Below are 15,511 nucleotides of genomic sequence, written 5' to 3'. Positions count from 1 at the left end.
TGAAAACACACCGAGTTCAGCAGTCACAGCCAAGTGAGAAAATTAAACGCCACAAGGACTGGTCCTTTGAGATACAGCAACATTTTCTAGGCTTTGTTTTATGTGTGAATACCCAGAATCCCAGCAAAAAGAGAGGGGAGTGCAGGCGGGGGAAATCGAAAGAAAGTCGTCATTAATAACCATTCTATAGCATGCATGTGCAGGTGCAGATTAAAGGTGCTTCAAGTCACATGAGGGACTTGACTTTACCTTGAAGGATTCAAAGAAGCCTCCTCCTCCTCCGGCACTGCCCCCGTTCTCCAGCTTATCTTCATCTCCACCAAGACCCATCATAGATTGGCTGTTTATGTGCAGCTCCTCATACAGAGTCTCCAGCAGGGCTGAACGTGTGCGCTCCTATCAACCAGAGCAAAGTCAGTATGCACAGGTTCAGACACTACATGTTTTAAGAGTGGTTCATTTTGATTTGTTTTTATTCTCAGATAACACTCTAAATTTCTTCCAGGGTTGCTTCACACTTTCTAAAATCTGTCCTTAAAGATTTTTTAAAGACACAATGAAGGCTTTCTTTCCCATATTCAAACTTTTGCATATTTTGAAGTCGACTAATTATTATTATACTGCAGTAAACAAACACTGCCACAAATTACACGTTGTATCATGTGAACAGACATAAAAATGCAAACAACACTAAAGATGTATTCGGTATATTTAGGCAAATCGTACTTGAAGTGCCATCTGATATTCCCCTCTTACGTCGAAAAATGGTTTTAAATACATTTTACAACCATAAAATTAAAAAAACGACTTCAAAGCAATCAAAGCAGTTTTTCTAAAACTGATTAAATGGATTGTGTTGTTCCTCAGGGTTCATGTTTGTTTCCTTTCACCATCAAAGCACAACAAGCTCGGAGACATCATCCAAAGGCATGACTTAAAAAATAAATTTCTATTCTGACACAGAGCTTTAGATGATTGAGGCCCAATAAATTGCCTTTTTAACACATGACAGAAAGTGGACAAGTTGTATTTATTCATTTATATCTGTGCATTTAGTTTGTTTTGCCCTTTTGCTCTTATTGGCTTATGAGTCGTTCATCATTCTTGATTCTTTTAGAGTTTGTTTTAGCCACTTACTCAGTAGCAGTATCTGGGCCCGGGGGTTTATCGTGAGTCAGGGATTACTGCAATTTTGGAGTGCCTTAGTAAAGAGATAGTTGTGCATTTCTGTGGGAGTGTGTATGTGTAAAGTGCTATAAAGACAGGAATCCAAGGTTACAATGAATCTTTGTTTTCACATGAAACCTCACAGGGAATAGAGCCAACAGGATGCACACCGTGGCGAACCAGTGTTTACTTTAGTGTGCACACATCTAAAAACACATGTACACACTATACGCAACACAGGTGTTCACACTTCTATTGCGCAGTTTGCATCATAAATATTCTCTCACCTCAAGCTTGGCAAACTTCTCAGCCTTGTAACAAGCGTATTCTGCATTGATGAGCTTTGTGAAGAGGAACTCACGGAAATCTGGGCCCTGAGAAAAGCAACAATAGAGAGACAGAAAGGCAGAGTATATAAAGGTTTATTATGATACAAGTAGGTGGGGTGGGCGGGAGAGGGGGGGTTTATACGACTGCTGACCTTTTTGAAGATGGCAGGGTCAGGCAGAGCGGGCCCAAAGAAAGGCACGTCATCCCGCGCTGTCACAGACACCTTTAGGAAAAAACCCGGCGACCATGAGTGTGACACTTGATGTCACATTTTAAAGCCACACAGAGGACTAAAACGCTCCTGAATTATGTAATAGTGAATCTAAAATGGGTTCATCAGGTGACGTGAAGGTGGCTGAGAAGACTGACCTTGTAGGTGACGTTGTCCGTACATGCATTTTCCACCTGCACCACTGCATATGCATGCAGGAAGTTGGACTGGATCATGTCTGGGACAAAGGGCGTGTTCTCCTCCTGAAACACGAGGGCTACAATGTCGTTGCCTATGTGCCTCTTTCTCTGCAGCTGCATGGGACAGGAAAACACAGCTAACAGGTGTGGAAACATCTCAAATCGTCACTTAGAGGTTCAAAAACACGGGCCCCAGGATTACTTCCAGCATTTGTACTGAAAGATTGAGTTGGAATGAATGTAGTCCCTGGAGAGAGACTGACATAACTTTAGTCTAAAGGTTGAACCTTTTTTCTTAGAAATATGACATTCAGGGTGACACAACAATCCCTAAAAAATGAAATTCTATTGTCTAACTGTGTCTCCGGTGAATCTTTATCCATAGAAAAGGAATCTACGAAATGAGTAAAAATAAATAAATGCACAGAAAATTGTTTCCCTTATAGGCTTGCATTTTGTTCATCTTCAAGTTTCTACCCACATTAAGGTATAACATAAAAAATAAGATGAGTACTTTCAATATAGCAATCACTGGGCTGCAGTAATTAAGACCTACGCTTCCAAAACTGGCATGAGAGATAAATGAATCTGAATATAAGTTCAAGCAATGCAAAGTTTATAATTAAGTTATTGGCTGTCTGTCAGCAATCCAAACCATTGGAGCCAGGCAATATCGTTTAAAAGGCTGGATGTTGCAAAGCCCTTTAGGGCCACCTGCTAGAATATAAATGTTGTAACTTTATTGCCTTTTGCTAGTAATCCAATTTAGCCAGCAGAAAAAATATCTCCTTCTTCATCTCTCCTTGTTCAATCTTATGAAATAAAAAATCTAAAACAAAACGTGGAATTACAACTTTAATGTATGCTTTTTTTTTTCTGTTCGAAATGTGAAAAACATCCTTTCAGAAATGTTTTTTCTCGAGCAATTCAACAGTAAAAGACTCTGAAATGTTTGTAGATATGTCAACGTATTCTGTTCAGCTCTTCAAAATTGAAATAGACACTTATTACGACACTCAGCAAACCAAAATCCTTCCACAGCAGCATGTGAGAAGAAGCACATGTATCAGATTTTGCAGGCGGAGAGTTTAGTGATGAATGGAACGAAAATGCTACGGTGAAAATATTCTTCAGGTAGAGACGGGGAAAAAAAGACAGACCTCTCATGCTTTATCTTTGAAGCAACAACATCAACATCATGACAGCAGAGCTATATTCGGGAACATTGGTTACCCTCCGGCAGTTATCAGGCTGTTTGACACTAAAGAATTTTCCCTCGACAAGCCACTTCACATCTGTTGCTATCTGCTTTACTGACCGCTTGAGCAGCACTATAATGTTAAAAAGAGATGATTGATTGTGTGCAAAGTAAATGTTTGCTCTGTGTTTTATGGGTGAGTCTTATCCAGCAAGCAGTCTAATTATTTCCCTGTTTGTTCACATGAGAACAATCTACCATCTGTTTCAGGAACCGGCAAGTTCTCAAGGAAGCATCCAAAAACACGGAGTTAATGGAAAAGGTTTTTTTTCATAGGTAAAGGACTCCCCCCCATAAAAAGAAGAGAAAATGTAAGAACCCAAACGTTATATTTCAAATAAGTAAAACTGAATGTTATAACATATATAACAATTGTAGAAGTTTCCATGCAAATAAAAAGAGTTAAAGATGAGATGAACATTCCTAAAGGTTTGTATTTGGGCTTATTTTGAGAAAGCAAAGTCAATAGAGTCATAAACTGGGAAAAGACAGAATGAGGATTGAAATAAAAACTTAAGCAACAGGCATAAATTTGATACAAACTCAACGAGGCTTGATTGAGACACCTTTAACTTTTTTAAAAATGGTGTCATGCTTAGATCTGGCTGGCAGCAACAATTCTGCCTTTTCGCCACTCTCTGAAATACAGCAATGCTCTAACAACTGCACCCTTTCCTAAGTTCCCCCATGAATCCTCCCATGTGGGTTTTGTTTATACCCACGGTGTCCCTTCATGCCTTTGGAGGGTTACTCTGGTAACAAACCTGAGAGGTTGTGCAGGGCGCGTGCATCAGAAAACAACAAACAAAGTGACACGGCATCAAAAAGGAAATCTTCACAGAGACACTTCAGTGCCAGTACAGAAAACGATAATGCCTCTGAAAGCTTTAAAAAAAAAGGAAATAGACGGCTTAGCAAATGCACATCACTATCAGGTACTTCTAATTGCAATTTATCACAGTTGTAGTTCATTCTGGACAGTAGGCTAAGTGTATTAGCTTTCTGTTGACAGATCAATACCACTCTCATCTCTCTGCAGTAAAGCTGAAGGTACAGTCAGCAGCTCTTTAGTTTAACTTTGCCAAAAGACTACAATCAGTGGGGAACGGTTAGCCTAAATCTGTCCAAAGGAAATGAAAAAAAATCCTATGCACACACCCCTTAAGCCAACTTACTGTATAAACAGATTTATCTTTTGTGTCTACACAATTAGAAATGACTGCCTCCTCATTGTTTGCCTCGTGCGTGGAGGATTAATCACAGCTTCCCACTGAATGACAGAGTAAGTGTCGACAGAGTGGGGGAAATATTTGCAAATTGAATATACTCTAAAATAATTGGTTATTACGTCAATGTTGCAAGAAATTACTCTTGGGTTTTCTTTGCATGCGATAGTGAGTAGACCTTCAAAAAGTTTATGTTTGGAAGGAAAAAGGAAGACACTGTATGAGGCAGGGAAAAACTAGAACCCGTGCAAATTCAAAGAGTTTCCAGCCTCAGTGCTGAGTGAGGCTATCTTTAGCTTTAGACTTGGTGATTTCACACATGCGCAAAACTCCCGAAAATTTCTCTAAACTTTTCGGAGGAGGAGGTTGCAGATGTGTTTGAATGCAAATGCCAAAATTTGTCCTGCAAGCCCCTGATTGAATTTCAGCAAAAAGTTGGAGTGAGCCAACATGTTAGATAGCCAACTTTTGAACGAAGCAGGTAAAGGGACCAATGCCGTCATCGTGCCTGTAATGAAGCTGCTTCAATTACTTTTTTTCTGCTTGAAAAATATGTACATTTCCACTCATTCAGCATCTGTTCACTTCATGCTTGAGAACAACCTCCTCCCTTCAAACAGGGAGAACTCAAACGCTCTGAGTGACACATGTTGATGAGCAACCCATCAAGATTCACACTTTATTTTAATTTTCATTGTTTATACTGAAAACGCCAAAAGAAAGCAAATGAAATCTTCTTCATGAAAATGTTTTTAAATGATTCATTTTGTTTCATCAGCATTTAAACTTGTTCATTTTACAGCCCAGGCTGTTTAGCTGCTGTGGGTATAGTCTGAAACATGGAGGATAGACAGGTAGAGGCCTAAATAACTAATTATCAGTATAGGAGCCTTGAAAACATTTCTTAGGTAACCACATAATAAATCACTGGAATGTCACTTTACCTGCTGTGAGTCTCCCTCTGTGTAAGGCAGTTTGGTGGACACATGAAACATAATCTCCTTATTGTGGAAACTTGTGTAGACGGATTCTGTCCCTGTTTGACCGTGTGCAACATCCAGCCCGCCCCGGAACCTACAGAAGAAAAGAAAGAGTAGAAGAGAGGGAGGATTTAAGGAAGGAAGCAAGATAATAAAGGGAAGAGGAGAATAAAGAAGAATGAAAAAAAAAAATCCATGAGGAAAACAGAACAAAGACTTGTTAAGAGAAGAGCATGCTCTCCATCCACGCTCATCCATCATTGAGCGGATGCCAAGGGCACTTCTCCTGCCCACTCAATCAAAATGTCAGCTATACCATAAATACACTCCAAATTGCCTTTTCAGGGATTCCCACTTAGCCAGCGCTGATCAATAATATGAATGTGAATGAACCAAAACTCCAGATGAAGAAGGTGAAAAGTCTCCAAACCCTTTAAAGTCATGAAGCTCGATCTTGTGGCCCAAAAACTCCAAGAACTCGACAAAGGCAGGACTTTCTTCCATGTTCCCAAACAGCTCCTCCTCTGTGGTCTGCACAGGAATAAGAAAATAAAACCCTCAGGAGGACCGACACTTGGACAGCTAAAGATTAAGAGTGTTATCTCTGAAGCGCACTCACCTGGCCAAATCTTTGATAAATTACTCCAAACTTAAAGTTGTTGCTGATCACATGCTCGTCAAAGGTGACAATGAGTCTTGATGCCTAAGGATGAGAGGAGATGTTGAAAGGAGAGTCCTAGTCGTGATGATGTTTGGTGTATGTCTACTCCCCAATGCCTTTCCCCAAATCTACTGTCTCTCTATAGCGACCCTTTTGAATACAAGCAAAAAAAAACACAAAAAACATCTGACGCCTTTCAGGAAAAACAGGCAGAGTGATGACAGAGACGATGAACAGGTGGATTTTTGTAAACTTAATATCTTATAAAATCCCACTTTATTGCAATTGATGAGTTATCCTAACATGTACAAGTTAAATTGTTGAGCAAGCTAGCATCATCGTTTATGCATTGCAGTATGGTTATCTTTATCTCATAATCAGATGCTAACATTAGCTTCAAGGTTATAAATATCCATCCCCATGGAGCAGTTAACGGACAGAATGACTGTCCACTGGATTGCTAAAAACATCCTACAACGGGTCATTTGACGCAAGTGCGCAAGAGCAACACAATCAGCTTGATCCAATTGTTTCCTCAGTGTCAGCTCGCATTCAACGCAGTGCAAAACAGCACGAACGCACCCGTTTAAACCTCAACACAAGATTTATTGGAATTCCTGTCACCCGTGAAGACATGGACAAAGAACGGGTACGAGGCACTGGCAGTGTCTAACAGAACATTTTTGATTTTCTTTCACTTTCCCCACTCAACACAAATTGTACGCTTGTTTAACAAAGTAGAGATAGCTGTGCTTAAATAAATGCACATCTGTGTTGACACGCCGGAGCTCACCAGGAGTCGTTTATTGATCAGCTTTGTGTTGTGACTTGAGTCCGCAGCATGTTAATATAAAATCACAGCACTTCCTTCTTTTCACCTTTAATTTAACCCCACATGGTAATATCTGAATGTTTACAAAGAGACACTCACAAAGAAAAGGAGTACACATTTAACGGATGCAGTGTGGACCACGATCATCGGATAACGTGTGATATCTAATGCCCACATGGTGTACATACACACTGTTACGCTAATTTGAGAAACCAGGTTTGTGTTAAATTGGCGCCCCCCGGTGGACAAAGTGGACCTCTTAGCTGATCTTATTCGTTATATGTGTATGTTGTGCTTTCGTCGTGCTGTTTCCACCACATGCTGAAAACATGTTTTTTTTTCTGACTCCTCATAGTTCACGTAGACCAGGGGTGCTCAATACGTCGATCGCGATCTACCAGTCGATCGTGAAGGCAGTGTGGGTAGATCGCAAAGCATTATAAAGTAGACTTCAGCCTATCGTCCATCCTCACTATGAAAAAAAAAACGGCTCAGAGCTCCGCGCCTCCGCATTTTCTTCTTAAGTTTCGTTTCATTAAAACCGAAAGTAAAGACGGTCGCGATGTGACTGTATTTGCTGAATGAATATTAAAATATGTAACGTAGTGTTAAAAGGCTGCATCAATCAAGTTATCATTTGTTGCAGCAAGAAAGGCAGAGGGTCATCAGGCAAAGAGGAGGAAAGGTGAGAACTGTAATAAGCTAAGAGAATGAGAAACATAGTGAAGGAGCCTACAGATGAAACAGATAAAAAAATAGAGATGGAAATGTAGCCTAGGCTGGAAAACGAAAGGATATGCAATGAATCGGAATATTTCAAGGCCATGTTAATCAGTTGTTAATCATGTTGTTCAGTCACAGTATGAATTATCCATCAATAATATTATTTGGGTGGATTAAGTAATAATGTAACTAAACATGGCATTACAGTTAAAGTAATCAGTAATCATGACTCAGTCGTATACTTGGACTTTTCATTTTAAAAATTCAACAGAGGATGAGACAGGAGAGAGACGTGAAGACCAGGACCCAGTTACATACAAAGGCCAGAGTCATTCTCTCTCTCTCTCTCTCTCTCTCTCTCTCCCTCCCCCCCCCCACACAACCTTTACCAAACACTTAATATACAGGTATAGAGCTAAATTCTAAATAAAAATATGTTTTGCGCGTTTATATTAGGTAGATCATTTTGCCTTGGTCATTTTATAAGTAGCTCCCATGCCGAAAAAGTGTGAGCACCCCTGACGTAGACGCTTCAGTATCACTTTCAGTCTGTTTCATAACCTGCTGAAAACCCCCCCACACATTTACAGCCGATTGTTGCCAATGAGTGTAAGTGCTTACCTTAGGGTAGAGGACGGGGTAAAACCTGTCCACGTTTACTTCTTCAAAAACAAGCTGGAAGCAGAGAGGCATATTCAGCGATTCCGCTTTTAAATAGACAAAGTGCATTATTTACTGTGTACATGATGTTGTTTACCTTGGCCATCTGAACCACGTTAGGGAACTCGGTAAGGCAGGAAATGGGAATCACATCATGGTAGGTTTTTACCTTTGTGCTGAAAGAAAAGCAGAAGCTTTTGAATTTAAAGCAGTGGTGCTGCTTAGCATTCATGAGGATATATTTCCAGTTCAAAGGGGATCCTATAGATTGCTATGTGGAGTGGGAGCTTAATGGTCTTTACACTTGATGTGTTTGAACAATGGGCATGGTTACTTGTTCAGGGGGTCACTGCTCCATTTGACTGTAACAAACAAAGCATCCACTGAGTGTTTCAAAGAGATCAAGAAAAACAGGGTAGACAATAGCCGCATTATTGAGCTGCTCGTAATTACTTTTACAAATAATAATCGTATCTGGACAAACACAACACTTCAAAATGTGGGAGGACAGTTAACCAGCTCACTGTTTTTGCAAATCACACCGAGCTGCTCACATCTGCGATCAAACAATACAACAGCCACAGATCTCCACTACACTGTACTAAGTGGGTAAAAAAACACAATACAATGCAGAGACAAGCCTGTCCTTCCCTGAACCCTGCTTCTGCTTGGTTGTTTTTGCAGCCGTAAGTAGGCTCAGTGAGCCTGTTATAGCTTCAGATTTCTGCACAGATTGTGTTTGGAGCTGTACTTAAAAAAGAAACTCTGTATTTAAAGAGTTTGGAGGATGGCGTCTGTTATCGCCGTTCCAGGACTGAAAGCAAAACAGAAAAATGTGTTAGCAGAGGTTTGAAATGTGTGTTTACGAGCCTTAATATGACACTACTATGGTAAGCATGTCCATCCAATTATATAATAGAAAGTTAGCTGTACTTCCAAAGCATAATGACACATTATTAACTGCGAGGTGAAAGGCTTTTGTCCTTATTCACCCTGTTGTCTTTATGTGTGAAAGCTGATCTTGCATGCTTTCAGAGTCACTTTTAGCTCTGCCGTCTATTTGCATGTGTTAGGAGAAGTTCACACTCAAGCAACTCTTGCCAGTCGTTTTCCCAGATGCATCTGTTCGTGTTCATGCTAAATATTTTGCTCTTGTGGAACAAATGTGTGATCAAAACAGCCAACAGGCTCCTTCAAACACGTTTTAAACCTGATCTGAATCTGATAGTCTGAAAGTTTTGACGTCCCAATCTGTGATCTCACTTTTGCCATAGGACGATATTGAAGCATGACAGAGCACAGTACAGTTGAAGCTCCACACACACACAGTCAGGCATACACACACACACACAGCACTGTTCTCCCCTCCCTGTTACCTTTATGTTACTGCCTTCAAAGGCTGCGCAGAGGGGGATCACTTCATCCCCCCCATGCCTCCGCAAAATTCACAGGGTGTAAATATTGTGCATGGTTCATCTCAATTAAAAAAAACTCCTAGCAACTCGGTTGACAAAAAGTCAAAAGTAAAATCCACCTGACATGAAGTTATTTCACTTTTACTGTTCAATTTAACGTTTTTTGGGTTTTTTTAGTCACAATCTGTAGCGAGTTCCTTTTCTGTGGTTAAGATAATGTCATAACCCTTCATCATACAGAAGTTCCTTATTTTATTTAAAAGTAAAACCAGTTCAGTATGCTTTAGATAAAGACAGCAGCAAATAGACCAAGTAAAACTGTTTTAAAATGCAAAACAATTACATTTCAAAAGTGATTAAAATGCAATAAACTGAGGTTAAATAATTAGAGCGATTAATCGAGATGAAAAATAAAATAAGAACCATCTCCATCTCCTGTTTTCAGACATATTTTTGCTTTCACTTTTGCTGAGTCTAACACATGCTTGAAATATTAAATCTCGAAAATGTTTAAGGAGGAGTTTGTGTGTGACGGTATGAATAAAAATAGAGTATGACTAATCATGTAGCTCTCTTACAGGTGCTTTAAATACGGACTGAGTGAGTCAGTTCCTGTGAATACACACGCCGAGGTGACTGAGTTTGATGGGGTGACTGTGGGTTGTGTCCGCACACTGGAAAACATCACAGTGTGAAAACTGATGTGGGCCGAATGAGTGATACCTCCTGATATACTCATCCACTCGAAAGCTCCATTAACAAAGAGAGAGAGCAGCTATTAAAACATGGAGCGGTGTCTCTCAATGCTACAATTAATTCACAGGTTACATAACGTCTCTCTCTCTCTCTCTCTCTCTCTCTCCCTCTCTCGCTCCACCTCGTCTGTCTTTAGAATAAAGTGAAGGAGGATCTGAGCGAGTGAGCAAGAGTGCGTGTGATGCTAATGGGTGGGAGGCTTTACACTCAAACTCAAGGGATGAATAGAGCGCTGATTGTTGAGCACTTTGAGGCACAGTTTGTCGATTTTTTTAAAAGTCAAAATGAACAGGATTGAGTGTTTATGTTGAATCATACAAATAGCTCAGACTTTTTTGAATGAGAGCAGATGCACTGACGGTGAAACCAGGGCTGATACGGATGTTTAAAGGTAGGGTAGGTAATTTCCTCCAGGTACACTTTTTTATTTTTTTTGGTTGAAATTGTCTTTATGTCCTTTCCCTTGAAATGTCGCTCAAACATGTCTTACAAACTGCATGTTGATGATCTTTATCAGAGACCGTCTAAGACTCCCACACTGCCGACATTTTTCTTTCCCATCTGACCATCAGATCATCTATTGACATTTGTACGTGATGGAAGACTATTTTTTTTGAAAGTGCTGATATCAGCCACACTGATGTTAAACTAATACATTGGTTCATCCCCGCAAATTACAACACAACTCAGTACAAGAATGACAACAATGAGATGCAAAGGTCGCAAAAGTTTGACAGAATTTTCCAAAATATTTTGACGCACACCTCCTTCAAAATCCTAATAAAAAATGACACATATCCGAAGCAGTTCTGTGAGTTGCTGAAAATTTAGAAAAGAAAGACAGATGCAAGTCACACAAGTTGTCCTTGGACACTGAGACAAAGTAAAATATGCAGTTGTCTGAATTCATTTTAAATTAAAAAACAAAATTGATGGTAAAATCTACTGAATGCTGTCTGACTGCAGAGGTTAGTTTGCCTATTGTCAGCGGCACAGGTGGAAAACACTGTTTAGAATTCATCTCCAAGGCAACCTGTGAGAAGTGATGCTCTTCTTCCTAGGAGTATTCAAATCTCCACTTTACAATATTCTAGTGCAACAAACCCCATCTTTATCTATTCAGAGACGTCAACCATCTTTGAAAATGCTTGTATGGAATAGTGTTATTCTGGAGACACATGAGGAGAATAATCTCAATACACATATTTTTTGGAGGGGAAACATGCAGGACAGAGAAAGAAAAAGTGCAAGAGATAAAGCAAAACAGCAAAGTCTGATCAGCAGTAGCCTGACAAAATGCACAAATGCGAGAAAAAGCAGAGATAAAGAAAGTAGGAAATTGTTACCGAAGCATCAAGCGCAGATGCTCTTGATCCCCGATGACATCGTACTTCATGGAAAAGACCAAGTGTCCCAGAGCAGCATCCATGGTGTAATAATTAAAGTGTTCCTGAGGGCAGATAAGCAGAAGAACGTTTAATGCAAGGATGAATCCTCATTCAGCTCCTGACAATGGCTGGCACAATAATAATTAAAAACAGCGAGGAATACATTAAAAAATGTAAGGTGGTGGAGACACTGACAGTCTTTTAATTAAAGTGAGGCAAGAAAATTCCCCTTGAGGAAAATGTTTAAAATCGTGAGTCAGAGAATTCCAAAACCCTCTTTTTTAAATCTGCTTGCATTACCTTTACTGACACAAATCAAACAGCATCATATGGTGACACTAGCGTTGTTTTGATCACTACAAATGTGAGAAATTAAAGGAAAAAAAATTGAAAAAATCAGGAGAAGAATAATGCATGGAACAGACGCTTTCATACAGGTGCAATGTTTGGAATAATTAAGCAACAAGCAACCAATCAGACGCTGCAGCAGAGCGGTGTGTGACGATGCCAGCTCAACAATTTAAGATCACCAGCTGTCTGCTTCAGTCTGACTGAAATAATGAGAAGTGATGATGAATACATGAATAGTATTGCGGTGAAACAGCTCTGCTGCTGCACAGACGGAGAGGGACACTGCAGAAAATTATTGTATTTATTAATGTATCTATTAATGACTGTAGATTAACCATCAATGCTTCTTGTTTGTTTCTAATGTGACAACGACACACAACACAACTCTTACACTTCAGTGGTACGCACAAGGTTTTAGCAGAATAATCAGGACACAGGCTTGAAAGCCTTTCACTTAATGAATAGTGGATCGACATAGCGTCGGAATTTGGCAAAAATCAAAGTCAAATTAAGTGATTCAAATAATTTCATTTCAGATAATCCATAAAGACTCATGTTGTGTGGCCTATGGTTTGCTCCGTGTGCATGAAAAGCCGTTGTGGTATTGATCTGTAAAAGTAACAGGATAAAAAAGATGCACACAATATGAGAAAGATGATTCTTTGTCTTAGTTTCGACCTGAAAGGTCAGATATTATTCTTCTTTTCGACCGGTTTAAACAATCCACTATGATGCTGTATTTGATCCCTCTATTTCAGCCCTGCTCAGAACAGGCTGTTTCTGTGTCTGTAGCTTTAAACGCAAGTGAGCCGTTTGCAACCACGCCCTTTATCTGGAAGGACAAGATTGACTCAAGCTGTCTTATTATATGTCCGATTTACGTGTGAGAAAGCGGAATCAGAGGGCAGAACAAACTAGCCCTTTGAGTGTCACCCACCTGGGGGAGGGGCTACTGCCAGTTTATGATGTCATGAATGGAAAATCATGGAGAGGATACGGATAAGAAATTTTTTTTCATAATTTGGGGGGTTTATAGACAGACTAGGGAGACATATTAGTGTTAGCAAAAAACATGGTAAAGTGTATTTTGCACAATACGTCACCTTCAAGTTAAACAAACCTTTCATTTGTGAACGAAATGTGGACAATTTCTTGAACCACATTTTTCAAGACTTTTCTCTACCAAAACTGATCTGGAGGCCACTCAATGCCAGGATGCAAAGGTTTAAAGAGAAATATTTACATTTTCTCTGTTGTAGTGCATAAAACAAACCCCCTCGCTCCCATCCTTACTTTGCCCATGAAATGCTTCCTGTAGATCTTGGCCATGCTGTTTGTCTCCAGTTTGACCTGGGTGCTGGGGCAGGGGGGTTGTTCTGCCTCAGGTGTGTCTTTAGGCTCATGGTTCGTCCCCTCGATCCAGTAGCCTCCAAACTGAGGCAGCAGGATGAGCGGGAAAGGGCTCCTGCGCCCCAGAACCTGAATGGATGTAAAAAATAATGAAAACAAATTGAATCTAGCATTTATACGTTGGTGAGCTTACGATAACTTTGCAGAAAATGTATGCTTTAATATTCTTGTTCTTCTTAGAATCGCTGTTTCTGACAACTATAAAATATAAAGTGCAGAGTGTGATGGATTTGAGCGGAGAGGACATTATTTACCTCGTGAACGCTGGGGTAAGGGATGTAGTCCTCTTCTGTCTGCAGGGAGGGAAACAAAAATGAGTCAGTCTGACAAACAGCAGCTTCCAGTCGTGCTTTCTGTTTTGTTTCTTTGAAGAAAATAACAATGAACATAAAAAAACCCAGCTGTGACAGAACATTAACCATACTGTCATCCAGTTCTGCATTTTTCACACTTACATTTCTCTTCCCGCAAACACGACAGAAACCACATTAGCTGTCTGACAAAACAAAATCCTTCCTGCTAAAGACGTTTTGTTAGTAACAAACGGCGTCTGAGGTGTCAGTCTGTATATTGTTAGTGGTTTGGTTGAAGGTGGCATGTTTTATATTCTCCAAAGACTCAAAACAATTAAGCACAGAGATGAAAAGGGAATGTGACCTTCAGCATTGAAAGAGAAACTGATTTCTGCCCTTTAACTCGATATTCAAGTGAGAGAAATGTACTTTCACTTTCTTGTTGCTTATGCATTCAGAGCTATTTGAAAGACATCACATAACAACCACTTCCTCTCTCCTGTTGCCCTGTAGTTGTGCTGTGCCATTTATCTGTTGTGTTGAACAACTAAAACCAGTTTGGAACAATATGCTACAATTTCCATCTTTGGCAAAACCCAATTTCCCTCAGTTCCAGACGTGATTTTCCCCAATTCCCAAGATAAAGCCTATATCAACAATCCATGCAGAGCACAACTGGACTTGTACCATCAGAAGTAAAAAACTATGTGTGAAAGAAGGGAAAGCTAGATAGTTTTAGTCTCTTTGTTCAACCAAGTAAAAGTAATAAAAAAATGTTCATACACAAGAGTACAAGCTTTACCATGACATTTCATTATATGTTCTTTAGAAATCGAAAAGATAATACAAAGAGTCAGATCACTTAACTAAAGAGGAATCATCCTCTAAGCTTCAAAGATATTTGAACAGAAAGTGTATTGCTGTCCCTGAGCTGGTTCCCAAGACTTCTCACGAGAAACCAATATCTTGAAACTAAATGGGAAAGGAGCCACCAGATGGGATTTGAATCAGAGCTGCCCATGGGGAACTCTGTATATTATACTTTTTTTTAAACAAATACTTTGTCTAAGAGTTTTAAAAATCCTGAAGGTAAATATTTGCTATGTGACATAGTACTATCCATGAAGACAACAGTGGGCGTAAAACTGGAGGTGCCAGTTTACTGGAGGGCTTAACTCCATCCAACACTTTTTGGGTGGACAGTAAACCAGGCATTGTTACCTCGTGTTAATGCCTGAACCCACTTAATGCTTGTAGTTGCATAGAAAATAAATCCTCGGAGCTCGAATTAAGGATTTTTGTGAAGCCTGTCCACAAGTGTGTAGGTTGTTCCAGCAGTAACATTAAATCTCATGGTTATGTGATGAAGTGGTCAGCAGTCACACGTGAGCGTATATGCTCAGATTTCCACAGGTGTTTCTTCTGTAGCTGTTTCTGCCTTTATACTTGAACACTAAGCTGTCGCCTTGCAGAACTTTGTCCTTTCTCTAAAACCACTTCACACATACAAGAGGTGATCCCCTGGTTGTTGTCAGCCCCCTGCAATAAATCACTTTATTTTCTTCTACTTCCAAACGATTACCATCTATTGCCCTCTCTGACTGGACCTCAGATCTCCAGAGTGTTTCTCAATGCCACCTGCATCTGCCA

General features: G+C 39.9%; 1 protein-coding gene and 1 long non-coding RNA gene across 10 annotated transcripts in view; both read right to left on the bottom strand.

Moving 5' to 3' along the window:
• rap1gapb (RAP1 GTPase activating protein b) overlaps positions 1-15,511 on the bottom strand; it is a 98,579-nt gene that overhangs the window by 15,397 nt on the left and 67,671 nt on the right. For all 9 annotated transcript variants that reach the window (XM_079341836.1, XM_079341831.1, XM_079341830.1 and 6 more), the window contains 12 exons: positions 13,823-13,861; positions 13,452-13,637; positions 11,766-11,869; positions 8,346-8,424; positions 8,210-8,263; positions 5,992-6,075; positions 5,803-5,903; positions 5,337-5,466; positions 1,867-2,022; positions 1,649-1,720; positions 1,455-1,541; positions 250-396 (listed from right to left, as the gene is read on the bottom strand). In XM_079341836.1, coding sequence (XP_079197962.1) covers positions 250-396; positions 1,455-1,541; positions 1,649-1,720; positions 1,867-2,022; positions 5,337-5,466; positions 5,803-5,903; positions 5,992-6,075; positions 8,210-8,263; positions 8,346-8,424; positions 11,766-11,869; positions 13,452-13,637; positions 13,823-13,861 — 1,239 coding nt within the window. The remainder of the gene's footprint in view (positions 1-249; positions 397-1,454; positions 1,542-1,648; positions 1,721-1,866; positions 2,023-5,336; positions 5,467-5,802; positions 5,904-5,991; positions 6,076-8,209; positions 8,264-8,345; positions 8,425-11,765; positions 11,870-13,451; positions 13,638-13,822; positions 13,862-15,511) is intronic.
• Positions 7,826-8,031, bottom strand: LOC306823022. Its single transcript, XR_013778977.1, has 2 exons — positions 7,969-8,031; positions 7,826-7,936 (listed from the first exon to the last, which is right to left on the bottom strand). It is a non-coding gene; the product is annotated as an uncharacterized lncRNA (long non-coding RNA).

This window comes from Symphodus melops (assembly GCF_947650265.1).
Source record: "Symphodus melops genome assembly, chromosome: 4".
In the NCBI taxonomy this organism is placed as follows: Eukaryota; Metazoa; Chordata; class Actinopteri; order Labriformes; family Labridae; genus Symphodus; species Symphodus melops.
Note: the sequence above shows the minus strand (reverse complement) of the source record. Positions and strands in the feature narration are given on the sequence as shown.